This window comes from Podarcis erhardii, assembly GCF_964252035.2.
Source record: "Podarcis erhardii genome assembly, chromosome: 16".
NCBI classification, from domain to species: Eukaryota; Metazoa; Chordata; class Lepidosauria; order Squamata; family Lacertidae; genus Podarcis; species Podarcis erhardii.
Window position 1 is genome coordinate 37,651,428 of NC_138514.1, and position 16,432 is coordinate 37,667,859.

Here is a 16,432-nt window from a genome sequence, read left to right on the forward strand (position 1 = left end):
CACGTCTGGAGTTACTTATGGAGCCCAAGATGCAATTTATTGCAAAATCCTTTTACAGATACTGGTGGGATTAGACTCAGGAGTCTATAGGAAACATTTTGTACAAAATGCATTTCAGAGATGGGAGGTATTTTCATACAATGCTGGCAACGGGCCACTTAGATGATACCAATCTGGAAACACAAAGAAAAAGCAAAGAATTGCATTAGCCGGCTGATCTCCCCCAGCTTTTCTACCCCTTGGGGATTCACACCCACCCACTGCGCTGCTCCCTCCTTGGGGGGGGGGGACCTGCCATCTTCTAGCAAAGGAGCTTCACAGCGGCCTACACACTTTGCTACACAACTCAGCCTCATAGTGCAAAAACTGTCGAAGAATTTGAGATCTGGGGCTATTTACTAGAAACCCCATCAGCCAGCAAGTATTCTCAGCCATAACAGAAAATCTAGCAGTAATGACCAGAATCACAGAACTGTAAAGGTGGAAGGGACCTCCAAGGCTCATCTAGTCCAACCCCCCCCCTAGCATGCAGGAATCACAGCTAAAGAATCCCTGACGGGTAGCCATCCGGCCTGCTTTAAACCCCTCAATGAAGGAGAGTTCACCACCTTCTGAGGAAGTCTGTTCCAGCTCTCAGAAAGTTCTTCCTAATGTTTACTAAGGTTAGACTGGCCTCAACCAAAGCCAGTGCCTTTTCGGCCGTGGCCCCGCTATCTTTCCGCAGGGCCTGCAAGACGGAGCTGTTCCACCAGGCCTTTGGCCAAGGCACAGTCTGACCCCCTCCTCTGGTAATCCTCACAGAACTCTAGCCCAATGGTTGCCACTAATTTGATTTTGAATTGATTTTAAAATGCTGTGTTACTTTTATTGTTCTTAGCCACTCTGAGCCCGGCTGCGGCGGGCGGGATAGAAATAAATTATTATTATTATTACTCAAAATTTCCTCTCTTTCAATTTGAACCTATTGGTTTGCTCCGTCTTCCATGCGACAGCCCTTTCGATATGTGAAGATGGCCATTCTACCTCCTCTTCTCCTGGCTGGTAATTCCAGGACTCTCAAATGGGGAGAGCGCTCTTGCACTCACTCTTGCTTGTGGGCTTCCTTCTGGGGAATTTGGCTGGCTTCTACAGGGACTGGATGCTACTCTAGCCAGGCCCCCTTTGGCCTGATCCAGCAGCCAGGCCCTGCCTGCCCTTACTCCAAGGCCCCGTTAGTCACAGCTATGGGGAAAGGATCTATCGGCCTCTCCCTCCTTACCTTGTTGGCAACATCTAGCGCGTCATAGTCCGGAGCAAGGCGGACATAGGCTTTCTTCTCACCGTCAGGCCTGGAAGGAGACAGGTGGTGTTAGCTCTCAAAAGCAGCAGTGCTGCACCATTCCTACTCTCCAGCCCTGGTGCACATTTGTTTCCTAAGATAAGTGCGGTGTGCGATATTCTTGCTTCAGTTTATTTTACTACCTCAAGCAAGTAGAACTTTTTTTTAATATTAAAAAAATCAAAACCCATGCTCTTCCTCTTAACGGCACTTGCTCCTCATTTAAATTTTAGGTGTGTGCTTTGAGTTACTTTACAATGGCAGAGACAATCCTTTCCCCATTGCAAGATGCTAGGATTCCAACCGTATGTTTAAAGAAAACCTTATTTTCCAGTCCAAAAACTTACACTGGACGCTTGGTACCACCCACTCTGGAATATAGCTACCAGGAGAAAATTGTGCATAATCTGAGATGTCGATAAGGACTAGAACATCCGGACACTTTTTATATGATTTGGCGTTCCTGTTATGACATGTGCAATGGAACCATCACTTTCAAGACAACCTTGTCCCAAGCCTGGCAAATCTTGGACAATGCCTGACAATCAGGTAATATTTTGCACTTGGAATGTTGTTGTTTTAATCCACGTTGCCACTGTACTCGTTCTATGTGCCTGTTTTACAGCTTTGTTTTCCATCTCCATGATTTTAATCTGTTATTACTGTTCTCTGTTTGATATACTGTACATTTTAAAATGAAATAAAGCTTTACAGACAGCAAATACCGTCCCCTGAGAATTCTTACACCTCTGTCGATCCCTGGAGGGGCATTTTTTGTGCATCAGTGGTTCCTTTGAAAGCATCACTTTCTTCAGTCGATAATGTTTCCATCATTTGCACAAGCGTACCTGCCTCTCCCTGCTTGAGCTCTCTCTCTCTCTCTCACACACACACACCTGATAAGCGTGTTGACCTTTGCCACGTCAATGTCGTAGAGCTTTTTGACAGCCTGCTTGATTTGGTGCTTGTTTGCCTTCACGTCCACGATGAAGACCAGGGTGTTGTTGTCTTCAATCTTCTTCATGGCCGATTCAGTGGTCAGGGGGAACTTGATGATGGCATAGTGGTCCAACCTGGGAAGGAGGGCAGCAAAAGGGGGGTTTTTCAGTTACTGACACAAGTGGTGGGGGTGAGAGGTCCTCAAATAGACATGAGATTCAGGTGCATCAGTCACTATTAAGCTGTAATCACAGCCAATCAGGCTTTGGTCGCTAAAGCATCATCCTCTGCACCTTTGATCCTTAGCCAAAGGGGAAGGCCACGGGCTCAGCAATGGAACCCCTGCTCTGCGTGCAAAAGGGGGTCTCCAGTTCAACCTCCAGCATCTTCAGTGGGACTGGGGAATATCCTCCCTGCCTGAAATCCTAGAGGGCATCTGCCAGTCTGTGCGCTTAAGATAGATGGGCCAACAGCCTGACTTGGGAAGCGCCAGAGGTCCCAGATTCAATCCCCAGGGGAATCTGCAGGTAGGGCTGGGAAAGTCCCTCCTGCCAGTACCTCTGCCAGTCAGAGCAGACAATGCTGAGCTAGAGGGGTCAGTGGTCTGACTCTGGATAAAACAGCTTTCAACATGCCTGCGTAGCATTCATAAAGGACTGAGATGAGAACATAAAAAGAGCTCTGCTGGAGCAGGATAACAGCACATTTGTCCCACATCCTGTTCTCACAGTGAACACCTAGATGCCTGTGGGGAAACTCTCAAGCTCCCTCAACAATTTGGGGGAGGAGGAGAACAGGAGCAGCAATCATCATTCATGTATCATCATTAAGTAACCATAAAAATAGACTAAATCTAGTTTTATCCTCCAAATATTTTACTAAAGACATTGCACTTGATTATTTCTATGATATTTTCTATGTGTAAATGTTTTACTTTTCTTCAGAAATATTTTTTAAAAATAAACAAAACTGTCAAAATAGAGTGAAGCTGAGAGGGACAGTGCAGAAACCGATCAGCAATTTTTAAAGGAAGACACTGTGGAACTCATTGCAGGAAGATTCTATATGACATTAAAAAAATCCATTTTTAATACATGAGTAGACAAGTCATGGGTATTTTGCCTGGCTACCAGAGCTTGGTGGGCCGCGCTGAGAATCTCTTGGGCCGACTTACTTGTTCCTCCTTGGCGCACTCTTCCTGGGATACTTGGGCTGCCTCCGTAACCGCAGTGTTTTCGGCCTTCTGAAGGTAGGGGACGTCCGGATCTTCTTCTTCTTGTGACTGTGGACACCTTTCAGGACTGCCTTTTTAGCTTTCAGGGCTTTCGATTTTGCCTCGGTCTTGGCCGGGACAGCTGCAAGGAGAAGAGAGAGCTGAGGATGAGCAGGGAGGTGGGGGAAAGATCCTCTGCACATCCCATACAGCTTCGACAGGATTGTCAGCACATGGCCTTTAAAGCCTATGCAATTTACTCTACATTAATTCAAGTAACAGAAACGTGTGCTATTAGTGACCCACAGGGGGAAGGAAATCTTTGCATAAACTAATGGGCTCTGAACTAGCAGTGCATGGTCAAGAGAGGTCTTGTAGTTATGACAACACAATGAAAATGTCGCCCCAGCATCGAGATGCTGTGGAAAAGGCAAATTCCATATTAGGGATCATCAGGGACTGAAAATAAAACTGTCCTTATACAAATCTATGGTGCAAACTCTATTGGAATACTGTGTGTTGTTGTGGTTGCCCACCCTCATTTAGAAAGAAGGTGGGTTATCTCAGTGTTAGAGGATTCAGGACAGGCAAGAGTATTTCTTCACCCAGAGCACCCAGAGTATTTCTTCACCCCATAAGCTCTGAGTGGCTATTAGCCAGGACAGCTTTGTGCAACCTCTTCTGAATACCAGTCACAGGAGAACACAAGTAGACAGTACTGTTGTGATCATGGTCTGCTTGCCATTTGGTTGGCCACTGTGACAACAGGATGCTGGGCTGGCTATTTGAATGTTTAGTCTGATTCAACAGGTCTCTTTTTATGAGAACGGGAAGGGTAGATTTATAGTGTTTGCCTCAACACCATCTTAGTCCACTGGTAAGTCAGGATCTATTGGGTCACAACCTGATTTAAGAGTGGGCTGCAGTAGCAACACTTCAGCTGTACAAAAAATATTTCATGAAGTTAAATAGTGGGTCCCTGGGTGTCTCTTTGGGTAAAGGGGGGCGGGGCAGCATTTCTGAAAAGGCCAGATTCTACTGATATAGAACATGCAGAATAACATGTACAGAAATCTGCTCAGAGTTAATAAAGATTTGGGGGATGGGGGAGAAAGCTACCTGTTGCTATAAAAATATATTTTGAAAAAGAAGGAAGCCTACAAGCTTTCTAAAAGCCAGAAATGAAAGCCACTCAACAGTAGGTGAACTCTTACTTCACTTGTTAGATGGGTCTGGCTGCCAGACAGGTATAAAACACAAATGCATGTCACCCTAAAGGCTCAGCCAGGGTTGGAAATCCCTCAATGCCCCTTCCAATTTGGACTGTCCTGAATCTTCCGACATTCAGCTTCATTGGGTTTCACTATTACAAGAGAAGGAGGGAAATCTTTGTATCCCTGAGATTCCCAGCAATCGTTATTCAGAGGCACTTGCTGCCTCTGACCGTGTGGCTAGTAGGCCCAGGAAGCCCCCTCCTCCCCGATAAATCTGTCAAATTTTCTTTTAAAGCCATCCAAGCTGGTGGCCAATACCATCTCTTCTTGTTTATAGTTTTTTCAAAATAAACAGTATTTTTACTGTTGCTACGACAATTGCTTTGGACCTGTTTTATATTTATTTTATGGTTTTCTTTTGTAGACTATAAAATATTTTTTTTAAAAAAAAAAGAAGAGGGGGTAAAGAAAGGAAAGAGAAAACATTTCAATCTATTCAATAAATGATTTCTTTTTTTGGTCGACTTCCATTCCATGCTTCCATGGTTTCCTCAAACCATCTATTTCTGCTGCATATTCTAATCTTCCTAATCATTCTTACACCCAAATTTGAGGGCCAGTACCACGTCAGTCTCCCCAACCCCACTTCATCCAAGCCCCCTTGGTGGCGAGCAGTGCTGAGAGAAGAATGAGCAAACCAGCAGCCTCTCCCTCCCCAGGAAACAAGCCCTTCTGAACACCCCCCCCCAATTCACCACCTCCTCCCTCCCCATAATTTAGCCCCCTCCCCTATTTGAGGGCTGCCTTGCAGCCAAAACACTTCCAACTTGGGGGGGGGGAGAAACCAGCAGCTCCCCCCGACAAACCCTTCCCAGCAGCCCCCCCAGAAGAGAAAGTTAAATAACAGAGCTAGAACAATTATAGGGGGTGAAATAACTCCCTCCCCGCATTGCAGCCTCCCCAGGTCCACGGCTGTCCCAGAGAGGGCGCCCCCCCGAACCCCCACCACGAGGCTCACCCTCCTTCTTCACTTTCGGCGCCATCTTGGAAAGGCAGACGAAAAAAGAGGGAACCACGTGAGCCCCGCGCCAGCTTATAGCGCCAGCTCTCGCGAGGCTACGGCGTCCAAACGCCGCGAGAAGTCCCGCGGAGAGCCGCGAGCGGCCGGGCGGAAGGGATTTCCGGGGCGGGGCTCCCGCACGCCCGGCTACGCGGGAGGGAGCATGCGCGCCACGAGGCCTCGCGGGGCTATGGAGCGCCGCGGTGCGCGACGGGAGTTGTGGTTTAGCTCGCCTCCCCGCGTCCACGTTTGGAGTGGCAGGCAAGGGCGGAGCCTTTGAAATCAAGGGGCGCAGACAAGTCTTATTCATTTATTTCAAGTAACAGAGACATGTAATATTCATCAGGGGAAAGAAACATGAGCAACATTGCATAAAACACCAAAGTATAAAACAAAAATGAGTATTTTAACACTTTAATTGCTTTAACCATGACACTTGTCATTTATGGATGTATGTTAATAATTAATAATAATTTATTATTTATACCCCGCCCATCTGGCTGAGTTTTCTATTTTTATACTTTTTAAAAAAATAAATGATTTTTATTCAGTCTCTTCAAGGGTGTAGAAAACAAACAGCACCTGCCCTGTTTTCTGGAATGCCAATATCACCAAATAAAAGTGATCTAAAATAGTACAGAGAGCAAGACTGCAGCCATGTCTTACCCCTAGTCCAGAGTTTTTCAGCATGGCACCCTGGAGTGCTTTGAATGATGGGATGCCGCAGGCAACTCTGGCCTCTGTCCCTCTTTCCTTCCTTTTCTCCCTCCTCTGATGCCCACTCACATCTCTTTTTCCATCAGGCCACTAAGGCTGGGGGCATCCTTCCCCCCCCAGGGGGTGGGGGTGGCATGAGGAGACACCTCTCTTTGGGGTGGAGTGGTGGCTGCTGTCCAGAAGACTCCCAAGGAGATGGGAGAGCAGAGGAGTCTGAGTGAACACAAAAGGAGTTTTAAAAACGCTGAGGGGCTGTCAGTTTTGCAGACAAGGGGTGGCATAACTGGGCTTCTGAGGCTTGGAGTGTTACCCCTCAGGGGAGACACAGAAAGATTGTAGTTGGACAAGGGAGCCGTGGACTCAAAAAGGTTGAAAGCCTCTGGTCTTCAGAAGCACTTACACACCTTTATCCTGGGGCATCACCTCCTTCAAGGTGATGGTGAGGATTCTGCTGCAACAGAAAAATAAAGATATTCCTTGCTTTCCATTGCTTCCTGCCTCCACTCTAACTTTTCTGACCCATAGAACTTGGGGTTGGCTTTTACAGCCCTATTCCCCTCAATTTTTTCCATACCAACTTCTAGGGAAGGGCTAATGCTTGGCATACAGAAGACCCATGTTGTCCCAGGCAGCATCTACCAGTAGAGGTGGCAATGTCCCCAGCATGCAATCCTGGGGGGGGGGGAGGCTGCCAGCCAGTGCAAACAATATTAAGTGGCTTCATTTAAAGCTGCTGCAGCCACAGCAGATTCCAAGCAGCAAAACAGGAGAAGAGACTCGCTTCTACTGGACTAGAATGTGGGGTGGGGGTGTCTACCCCAATCGAGCCCTCCTGTCTGCTTCCCACAGAAGTGCCTGGAAAGACGTGCAACAGCAGGACCCCGTGGCAAAAAGGCCTCCTTAGAAGCTTGGTTTGATTGTATTTCTATGCTGTTATCCATCGCAGCTTACAAGCAGTAAATAACAGTAGCGTGATAAAGCATTATAGAGCATTAGAAATACAGCATAAATCATACCTAAAATTTAACAAATCATCAATAAAACATTTACAATCTATAAAACCCTATTCACAAAGGGGCAACTAAAAACCTTGTCTCAGGCAGAAGGAGATAAACTGCTCCTGGCCGTGGAGGCACCACTTTCCGCTATCATAGTTGGCAGCTACGTCATAAAGATCTTAGGGATTTATTATTATTCAATTTGATTTGAATTGATTTTATAATGAAATGATTTTAGAAAGTTGTATTATTTTATTGTTGTTAGCCGCCCTGAGCCCGGCTTCGGCTGGGGAGGGCGGGATATAAATAAAAATTTGTTGTTGTTATTATTATTATTATTATTATGCCATCGTGAATAAAATATTGGGGGGGGCTGGTAAGCACTGCCCCGCATAATCAATCACAGGACGTGGTGCACGCACACTATTTGAATAGTAATGCCCATCAACTTGGGGGCGGCCCCCCCCAAATGTTTTATGGGGGGGCGCGGCCACCTCGGGCCCTCAGAGTTGCCCCCTTTGGAAGATCTGCTGCCCCCGCGCCCCGGGGGAGGCGCTTTCGGGGCAGTGACGTAAGTTGCAAGACTCTCCGCTTCCGGAAGTTCCTTCTCCGGGTTGTCAGATCCCCTTCTTTCCCTGCCTAGCTCTAAGCCCCCGGCCGTGACGCAGAGCTATGACGCTTCAGCAGGATCTTCTCTCTCCCCTCCCCCCCCCGCTCAGAGGGCTTCCGGTCGAGCCCGCCGTCACTTCCGGGCGGTGAGGCGCGGCGGCGGCCATCTTGGGCGGCTGGAGGGCGGGGGGAGGGAAGCGGCGGCGGCGGCGGCGGCGGCGGCGGCCGGGCTTGCGGCCCCTCCTGCTCCTGCTGGTGCGGCGGTGGCCCGAGGCGGCGCCCATGGCCGGGCAGTTCGACGCGGAGGACCAGGCGAGCTGGTACTGGGGCCGCCTGAACCGGGTGGAGGCGGTGGGGCTCCTGCAGGGGCAGCGCCACGGCACCTTCCTGGTGCGGGACTCCAGCAGCATCCCGGGAGACTTCGTCCTCTCCGTCTCCGAGAGCTCCCGCGTCTCCCACTACATCGTCAACAGCCAAGGTGCGCCCAGGGAGGAGCGGGGGCCCCGGGGCCGGCCGGCCGGCCTCCCCCTCCTCCGCCCCTTTCTGTGGGCGAGGGGCCTGCAGCTCCAGCGGGCGCGGAGGGAGGCCTTTTCGGGCGCTGCCTTGGGCGGGGCTGCCCCAGCACGAGGCTGGCTCAGCAGACCGAAGCCGCCTCGGTTTCCTGGCGGGCTAGGCCGCGCCTGCGTTTGGCCTGAGACAGGGTGGACCCCGTCCTCGGTTAGCTGTATACTGGGAGGGAGGGAACTTTAGCCTTCCTGACTCCACCTTCGCTCTTCTCTACCCCCCCCCCCACACACACAAAATTGGGAGCCACCAGACGGTCCGCGAGAGGATCCTGCCTCGCTCCAGCCAGCAATGTTTCCGATTCCTTGCTTTCTCCTGGGAACTTCCCGCTGTTGCGATTGGCCCCGGAAAAGATGTGCGCTGCTCCTACGCTTGGCTTTTTATAATTGTTTCAAAGTTCCAGTGTTGCGTTTGTTGCTGCTTGCTAGGTTCAGCTGCACCTGCTTTAAAGGCATGAAGCGCCTTTGAAATCTTTTGGAAGAGCAGCAGTTGCCGAGTTTGCAATCAAGTGTTTGTTGACAGTGCCGTAAAATCGCTTGGCTTGGTTACTTTGGTGGTTGGGGCTCAGATGGTGCCCTGTAAATTGAATGCACAACTTTATGCATGCATTCTCTCCATAATGCATTCCATTATGGAGAGAAGATTGCCCAAGTGATGCTTGCTTTGAGGATGCAGGACAAGGCACATTTGTGTGGTGACCCTCCATAACACTGGAAAGTTTTTCTGTTTGCTTTTACAATGAGGTATTAGATATTTTTAAACACTGACTTAGTAAAAAAGAGTGCTTTTAGATGGTTGCATATAAACTAAATAAGACAGTCACAAATTGAAAAGTTGATTGTACTGAAAGAAAGCTAGTTACAGTCAGAGTTATCTCTTTGGCCATGCTCATAGTTTCTGGAGTAAGTAATCTGTAGTTTTCTTTCTCCCCTCCTACTCCCAGGGTCAAATAATCCTCCTAGGTTTCGAATAGGGGACCAAGAGTTTGACTCCCTGCCAGCTTTACTGGAGTTCTACAAAATACACTACTTGGACACTACAACCTTGATAGAACCTGTTTCAAAATCCAAACATAACAGTGATGTGCAGCTGAGGCAGGAAGAGGCTGAGTATGTGCGTGCTCTCTTTGACTTTAATGGCAATGATGAGGAAGATCTTCCATTTAAAAAAGGAGACATACTGAGAATCCGGGAAAAGCCTGAAGAGCAGTGGTGGAATGCAGAAGACAGCGAAGGCAAGCGAGGGATGATCCCTGTTCCGTACGTCGAGAAGTATAGACCTGCCTCTGCTTCAGTATCTGCTCCGATTGGAGGTAACCAGGATAGTGCGCTCCCACAGCCACTGGGTGGGCCGGAGCCAGGTCCCTATGCCCAGCCCAGCATCAACACTCCGCTCCCCAACCTCCAGAATGGCCCCATTTTTGCCCGGGTTATCCAGAAGCGGGTCCCTAATGCCTACGACAAGACAGCCTTGGCTTTGGAGGTACATAATGGGCAAAAAGAGATTGGTTCAAGCAATTTCTCTTTCAAATAGCCTTGCATCCTAAGAGGTTAAGAATCCTTTTGCTGTTAATCAAAAGTAGTCATGCTTTTCATGCATTCTTTGTTTAAAATATATGAAAGGGGTGGTGAAAACATACTATTAAGGGGCCAGTCCTCACCTTGCAGCAATATGTTGTCCTGTATCCTTATGCATCTACAGTACTAAATGTAAATAGTGTTTCCATGTCTCTGGCACTTGTCACGGTGCCCCATGCGCTAGAATTGGTTTAGTCATGCTGGCCACATGACCTGGAAAAGCTGTCTGCAGACAAACACCGCCTCCCTAGGCCTGAAAGCAGTGCCATGCCCCATAGTCGAATTCGACTGGACTTAACCATCCAGGGGTCCTTTACAAAATGTGACATGTGTCTAATGTTGGACTCTTGGGCAGGCAGGGTGTGCTTGCCTGCTTTCTCTAGTGCATGCGATTGCCACTTTTGTTTTTTCCTGAAAGGTTTAATTATGCTGAAATCTGGGAGAAGCCAATACTGAACTTTAGAATTGTTTCATTCTGTATGCTTGTGCATCCAAAAGAATGAGGATTCTGTGTTGTTCAGAGACAAGGGGATTCTCTACATCCATACAGTTTTCTGAAAGGCCTGATTAGACACACTGCTTTGGCAAATAGATTGCTATGCCAAATGTTGTGGGTAGCACACTGCTATGCAGTTCAATAAGGTCTACTGTCTCCTTAGAGGTTTATGCTTTCATACTACAGTGGTACCTCGGGTTACAAACACTTTGGGTTACAGACTCCGTGAACCTGGAAGTAGTACCTCGGGTTAAGAACGGGATGAGAGCAGAAATCATGTAGCGGCAGCGGTAGACCCCATTAGCTAAAGTGGTACCTTGGGTTAAGAACGGTTTCAGGTTAAGAACAGACCTCTGGAATGAATTAAGTTCATAACCAGAGGTACCACTGCATACAGCATTTCCCTTATGTGAGTAGATAAAACCCTAACTTCAGTTGTTCAAGAGCAAGAGGTTGGAGCAGTAAATGGCAAAGCAGACTTTTGTAGGGCAGCTGCTTTGGGAGAGGCTCTTTGCTCCGTCTTTCAGGTGACCCAGGTGATTTGCAAGGCTTTGTCCTGCTTCCAGGGAGGAGTCTGATCGTAGAGAGGCCTGCCTGATGGGAGTGTTACTGTTTCCACTTCCTTAATATTATTGGGAGGCTACACTGTTTCCTTAGGCTCACCAGGTAGTTTTCATCCTGATCATAAATTTGGCGCTAAAGCCAAGCCCCGCTGGGATCTTCAGTTCCTGCAGCAAGCGGGATTTGCCTTCTGCTCTTTGCATGTAGTTAATCATTTGACTGAGTGGTCCTTGATTTTATGAAAGCAATAAAATGGGCCAGTTCAAACCTGAAACATTTTGTGATTGTAGGCTGCCTGTTAAATGAGCTTAATTTTTTCCCAAGTGACTTCACTTGCTTTTGAGCAGCACCTGAGATGGTGCCGCTTTGTGTTTTCTCCTGGACACAGTGGAACGGAAATATGCAAGCAGCTGTGCAGGCTGCACCAGGAAGGCCATTCTGTGGTCTTGAAAGAGTCAAGCCAAGAGTCTCCACTGATGCTTTGCTGGTTGTGTGTCTTAATTTCACTGCTTCCCATTCTCCTTGGTGCTTTTGGAAAGGGGTTATTGGCTCAGTATAGTGTTGTGACTGACTACTTTGACCAAATAATTGTGGACTCTACTCGTCCAAGGAGTTGTTAACGGTGGTGCTTTCATTCTTGGCTGCAGGTCGGTGAGCTGGTAAAGGTCACCAAGATTAACATGAGTGGCCAGTGGGAAGGAGAGTGCAATGGCAGGAGAGGACACTTCCCGTTCACGCATGTCCGGCTGCTCGATCAACAGAATCCCGAGGAAGACTTCAGCTGAGTATGGCTCAACGGTTCTGCTTACAGATGGGAACAAACACCCTGTGTTCCACTGCAGCTGCCATAGACTGTTCCTAGATGTCAAAAGCAGTGTCGCTTCTGCAAGACACTGGTATTGTTGAAATATCCCTGGAACCCGACACTTAAAAGAGGCTTGTGTTTTCAGGGTACGAAACTCAATGGCTTCTGTGCCAAAAGTGGCACATAAGGATAGGTAAATCAGAGACATCACTTCCCCTCTCCCCTCCCCTCCTCCCTGCTGGAAGTAAGATTTGGCCACCTCAAGAGGGTTCTTGTGTATGGCTTTACCAGTCCCATTGCTTTGTCTGTAGGCAGCAAACCTGAATGGTTAAGTAGGAAGCTCACAACTTGCTAACCCAAGAAAATTTCCTCTCTTTGGATTTGACTTGCAACTCCTGCATCATAACTGCTTGTTGCATAATAAGTACAATTTGCACATTGCAGGTGACTGTTTAAACATACTGTTTTGATACTGGGGTAGCTGTTGCATAACTACCATCATTTGAATGGGTTAGCTGTTGTATAACTATTCTACGTTTTGGCTATTCCCCAGAGTTGCCAAGAAAGGGGGTTTCAGAAATCAGTCTCCAGTACAGGCATAGCAAGTTACTGATTTAATTCCAGAAGTAGAAATTAAAACCGAAAAAAATTAGGTAGACTGTTTGGCCTTCTTCTAAGTGCAGAGAACTATGTTTGTTGCACTTTATTCACTAATATGGGTAACGATACAAGTTGCTGAATCTGTTACAGATCTGAGCACTACACTCCAGATGTAACCTTTGATGCGCTGCAGGAAGGAATGGAAGTGCCTCAAAGTCTTTGCGTGCTTTTATTCATTCAGTATAGTAAGATAAGTATTGCCGGTGCTTTTTTTCTTTAAAAAAAAAGGGTTTGGGGTACTCTAATTCCGTCTGAGACTCAGGAAACACCATGACAGGAAATGAGGCTGCCATCGGGGGTAGCAACGGAATGGACGATTCACCGTGCTGGAGAAGAAACAATTTTTTTTAAAAAAGTTTCTTTTCCTGTTAGATTCACAAAATGTTTAGGGGTGTGCATACCCCTGCGTACCCCCGGAAAATAAGCACTGAATATTGCCATCAGAAATCAAAATGCCAAAACCTTTTTTTAAAAGCCTGCTATTTAGGTCTGTTTGTTTCCATTTGTAAAGCATTCACATGATGGCTCCATGAAGATCTTATTTTTAATAAACTAATGGAAATACTTAAATGCTTTGGGATTGATTCTAATACATTCATAATTCACAAAATTAATTTTTATCCCTTCACTTTTTCACTACTTAAACATCCAACTTTTGTGCTAATATTTCCCAGGCTGCTTCCCCCCCAAATCCTTTTTTAAACAATCCAACCATCAACCCAGATTCAGCAGTTGTAAAGAAGGCTTTTCTTCCTAAAGGATAAAGAACTGAAATGTCCTTTGGATGATCCCATATAAGTGGGCCGTTGTCTTGTTACACGTTGCAGTGGAGTAGCTGGATCCCAGTATGGAGACCATGCGCAGAATATACCACCGTGTGTTAGGCCCTTGGGGCTGGAACACTGCAGTGGTCATGTTCTTCACTTCTGCTTAAGTGCGATTGCTTTACGTTGAAAGGGCAGTGCCTACAGAGTAATGCAAATTGGCTGTAGATGTGTGACGGCATCAGGCAGGTTTTAGCAAAATGCTCTTGCTGATCAATAATTCAGGTTGGCAGGTAATATTCCTTCTGATGGTGCTTGTTGCATGTTTTATCTAGATCATGCTTCCAAATTCTTGGGCAAGCCGTGAACACAATCAGTTGCCTTCATGAACCTTCTTGGATTTCTATGGGGAACGCAGATTATTATTATTTAATTCTGCTCCTTAACTGGAATTTGATAGTTGAGACCTACCTGACTGTCTCTGTAAAGTTGACCAATTCCTCAGCAAGTTCCTCCCTTTTCTTTTTACAGCATTTCCTGTAAGATAACATAACTCCTTATTAAACAGCTTTAGTACATGCTACAGTCTTAAAATCCATAGACCTTTCTTTGCTTTTGTTGATTTTAGTAGTTCCTCTTTCACACTATTAAATTTTGTCATGGAACTGTATTTTACAGAGAAATGCAATATTTTTAATTAAACCTTGATGTGCTGCATTTTTAAATAAAAAATATAGGTATTACAGTCCATTTCAGTTTGGAACTGATCAGCTTGGCAGAAGGAAGGGAGCCAGCTTTTGTGCCTAAGTCAACAGTCCTCCGGATGTTGCTGGCATTCAGTTCCAGTCAAGCCCAGCAAACCCACCCAGTAGTGCAGAGGTGATGGGAGTTGTCATCCAACAACTTCTGGAAGACCCCCCACCCCTTCTCTTAAGTTGTGTGGGGAAAGTCCCTGTGTTTAAGAATGCAACAGTGATTGAGACGGAACAGAAAAAACAAACTTCCATTTGCATCAATGTTTGTGCTGAGTAAGACTGGAAGGCAGGGAAGCATGGATGGCATTAAACTCCTGCACAAGATTGGAGGCTGCTTTTTCTTTGCCACAGTGAAGCTCCTTCCTTCCTAGTTACTTCAGAGATTTAAGACTGCATCACTTGGTCAGTGTTGGGTGGTTAACTTGTGCTACAGCTAGCGTAACTCATAAAGGTTTCTAACTACAGCACCGCCATCGGCTGCCCTGTTTTCGTTCTTTTTGGTGCAGTTTTGCACCGGTACACTGAACTCTCTTTGAATGGGCTGCTGTGTATCCTGTCTTCCATCTAAGTCAAACCCAGCCTTTCATACTAAAACTTGCTGTGGTTTAATCTTGTTAATCTGTTGGAATTCCTAATACTGCAAGTATTTTAATCATCTTTAATAACATGCCATTTGGATGAAAGATACTAAGTAAGCGAACAAGAATCAAAAACATGTAAAAATGTGCCACTGTATTATATAACACTACACACTTTCTTGACAGTTACTTTTTGTAGTATGTAATTGACATGTGCATAATACGTGAAGTAAATAAAAATTGCAAAAACCGTATTTGTGACTCGTTGCTTTGAAAATATAGACATATGGATATGTGAGATATTTGGATGATTGTAACAAAATTGAAAAGGTACCTCAATATTTTCTTACGTGCTTTGCACATTAGGATCAATTTCTGTGTAGATGTAGGATGCAAATTGAATTGCTATTAAAAGGACATCATGTGTCCCCAAAGTTGATGAGTTTCAGTTTTCCTGCCAGTTTAAATTATATATAACTCACATGGCATATAAGAGTTTTGACACCGCTTTGATGTGCTTGAAAATTTAGATTGCACTGTGGCTATTGAGACTATAGCTGACAAATAAACTACCGGGTAGTTCAAACCAACTTCTCCCTGTGGACATGCCAGCTGCTCACGGTACCGAATATTCACTGTTAACTGAGCTATTTCTACCTCTTTGCAGCCTACTTGTGCACTGGGCTAGTCCAAAGTTTCTATGGGCCTCTTGGCAGGCCTTGGCATTGAGTGCCCTACAGATGAGGATTATAAAGATACACGTCGGGGAAGTCTGAAAATTTGTGCCATTGGGCTTTCCACCCTCTTGAGCTCTTTATGTTGTGTAAATCACCCTGTGATCCTCAGATGAAGATCAGAAATCAAATAATTCTTGTGGAAAGTTTTCTCCATCACACTTATCCTGCCAACCAGGTTTCAAGCCAGACTGCCAGTATTAAGTCAACTGGATATTTTTAAAATTCTTAATTTATTACAAAGGTGTCCCCAGATCTGGGCAGCAGATCTTTTGAGAAATAGTTATTTACTACTTTGCCAAAGTGTATATTTGTATAAATTTGTATACGTCCCTGCATCCGACAGGAAAAGTGTGAGTCCTTTTGAGAAGAGCAGGGGCAAGCGGGAGGAGGCTGCGCAGGGTGACCAGGGTCCGGCCAGTGTGCCTGGGAAGGATGCAAGCGGGGTTGTGAGGCGCACCAGTGATGCAGAATGCATGCAGAGCGCCCCTTCTCAGATGCCGCCCCCCTCCCGAATGGAGTGCTCTTCCCCAGGACACACCTGCGGGCTTTATTTTAGTCATTGTATTTATATCGCACATTTTTCTTCAAAGGAGCTCACAACAGCCCTGTGAGGTAGGTTAGGCTGAGAGGCAGTGAGTGGCCCGAGGTCGCGCAATGAGTTTCAGGGTTGAGGGGCGGATTCGAACCCAGCTCTCCCGGGTCCTCGTCCGACCCTCTAACCGTTACGCCACAGGCCAGCCGCTGCGTGGCGCGAAGAGGCCGCCCGCCCCGCCCGCCGGACAACCGCTGGGGGCCAGGGCGGAAGCGGACGCCGCGGCTCTCGCGGTTGCTAGGGAGCCGCTGTTGCTATGGACGGGAGGGGGGAGG

At 46.8% G+C, this 16,432-nt stretch overlaps 2 protein-coding genes and 1 long non-coding RNA gene across 4 annotated transcripts; 1 reads left to right on the forward strand and 2 right to left on the reverse strand.

Moving 5' to 3' along the window:
* Positions 1-15: 15 nt before the first annotated feature.
* On the reverse strand, positions 16-5,848 carry RPL23A (ribosomal protein L23a). The gene is made up of 5 exons (XM_081844320.1): positions 5,703-5,848; positions 3,432-3,612; positions 2,215-2,391; positions 1,259-1,328; positions 16-173 (listed from the first exon to the last, which is right to left on the reverse strand). The coding sequence occupies exons 1-5, from the start codon at positions 5,725-5,727 to the stop codon at positions 159-161; spliced, it is 468 nt and encodes a 155-aa protein (XP_081700446.1). The 5' UTR covers positions 5,728-5,848; the 3' UTR covers positions 16-158.
* Positions 5,849-6,040: 192 nt separating this feature from the next.
* LOC309331816 lies at positions 6,041-7,757 on the reverse strand. Its single transcript, XR_014151986.1, has 2 exons — positions 6,866-7,757; positions 6,041-6,674 (listed from the first exon to the last, which is right to left on the reverse strand). It is a non-coding gene; the product is annotated as an uncharacterized lncRNA (long non-coding RNA).
* A 520-nt stretch (positions 7,758-8,277) lies between these two features.
* Positions 8,278-15,082, forward strand: CRK (CRK proto-oncogene, adaptor protein). Of its 2 annotated transcripts, none has more exons than XM_081844276.1 (3): positions 8,278-8,546; positions 9,576-9,944; positions 11,914-12,055. In XM_081844276.1, exons 1-3 carry the CDS (start codon positions 8,351-8,353, stop codon positions 11,919-11,921), a joined length of 573 nt encoding a protein of 190 aa, XP_081700402.1. In that variant the 5' UTR covers positions 8,278-8,350; the 3' UTR covers positions 11,922-12,055. The 2 variants fall into 2 exon arrangements, with proteins under 2 accessions (XP_081700402.1, XP_081700401.1); XM_081844275.1 differs by having other exon boundaries at positions 8,285-8,546; positions 9,576-10,114; positions 11,914-15,082.
* The last annotated feature ends 1,350 nt before the right edge of the window (positions 15,083-16,432 follow it).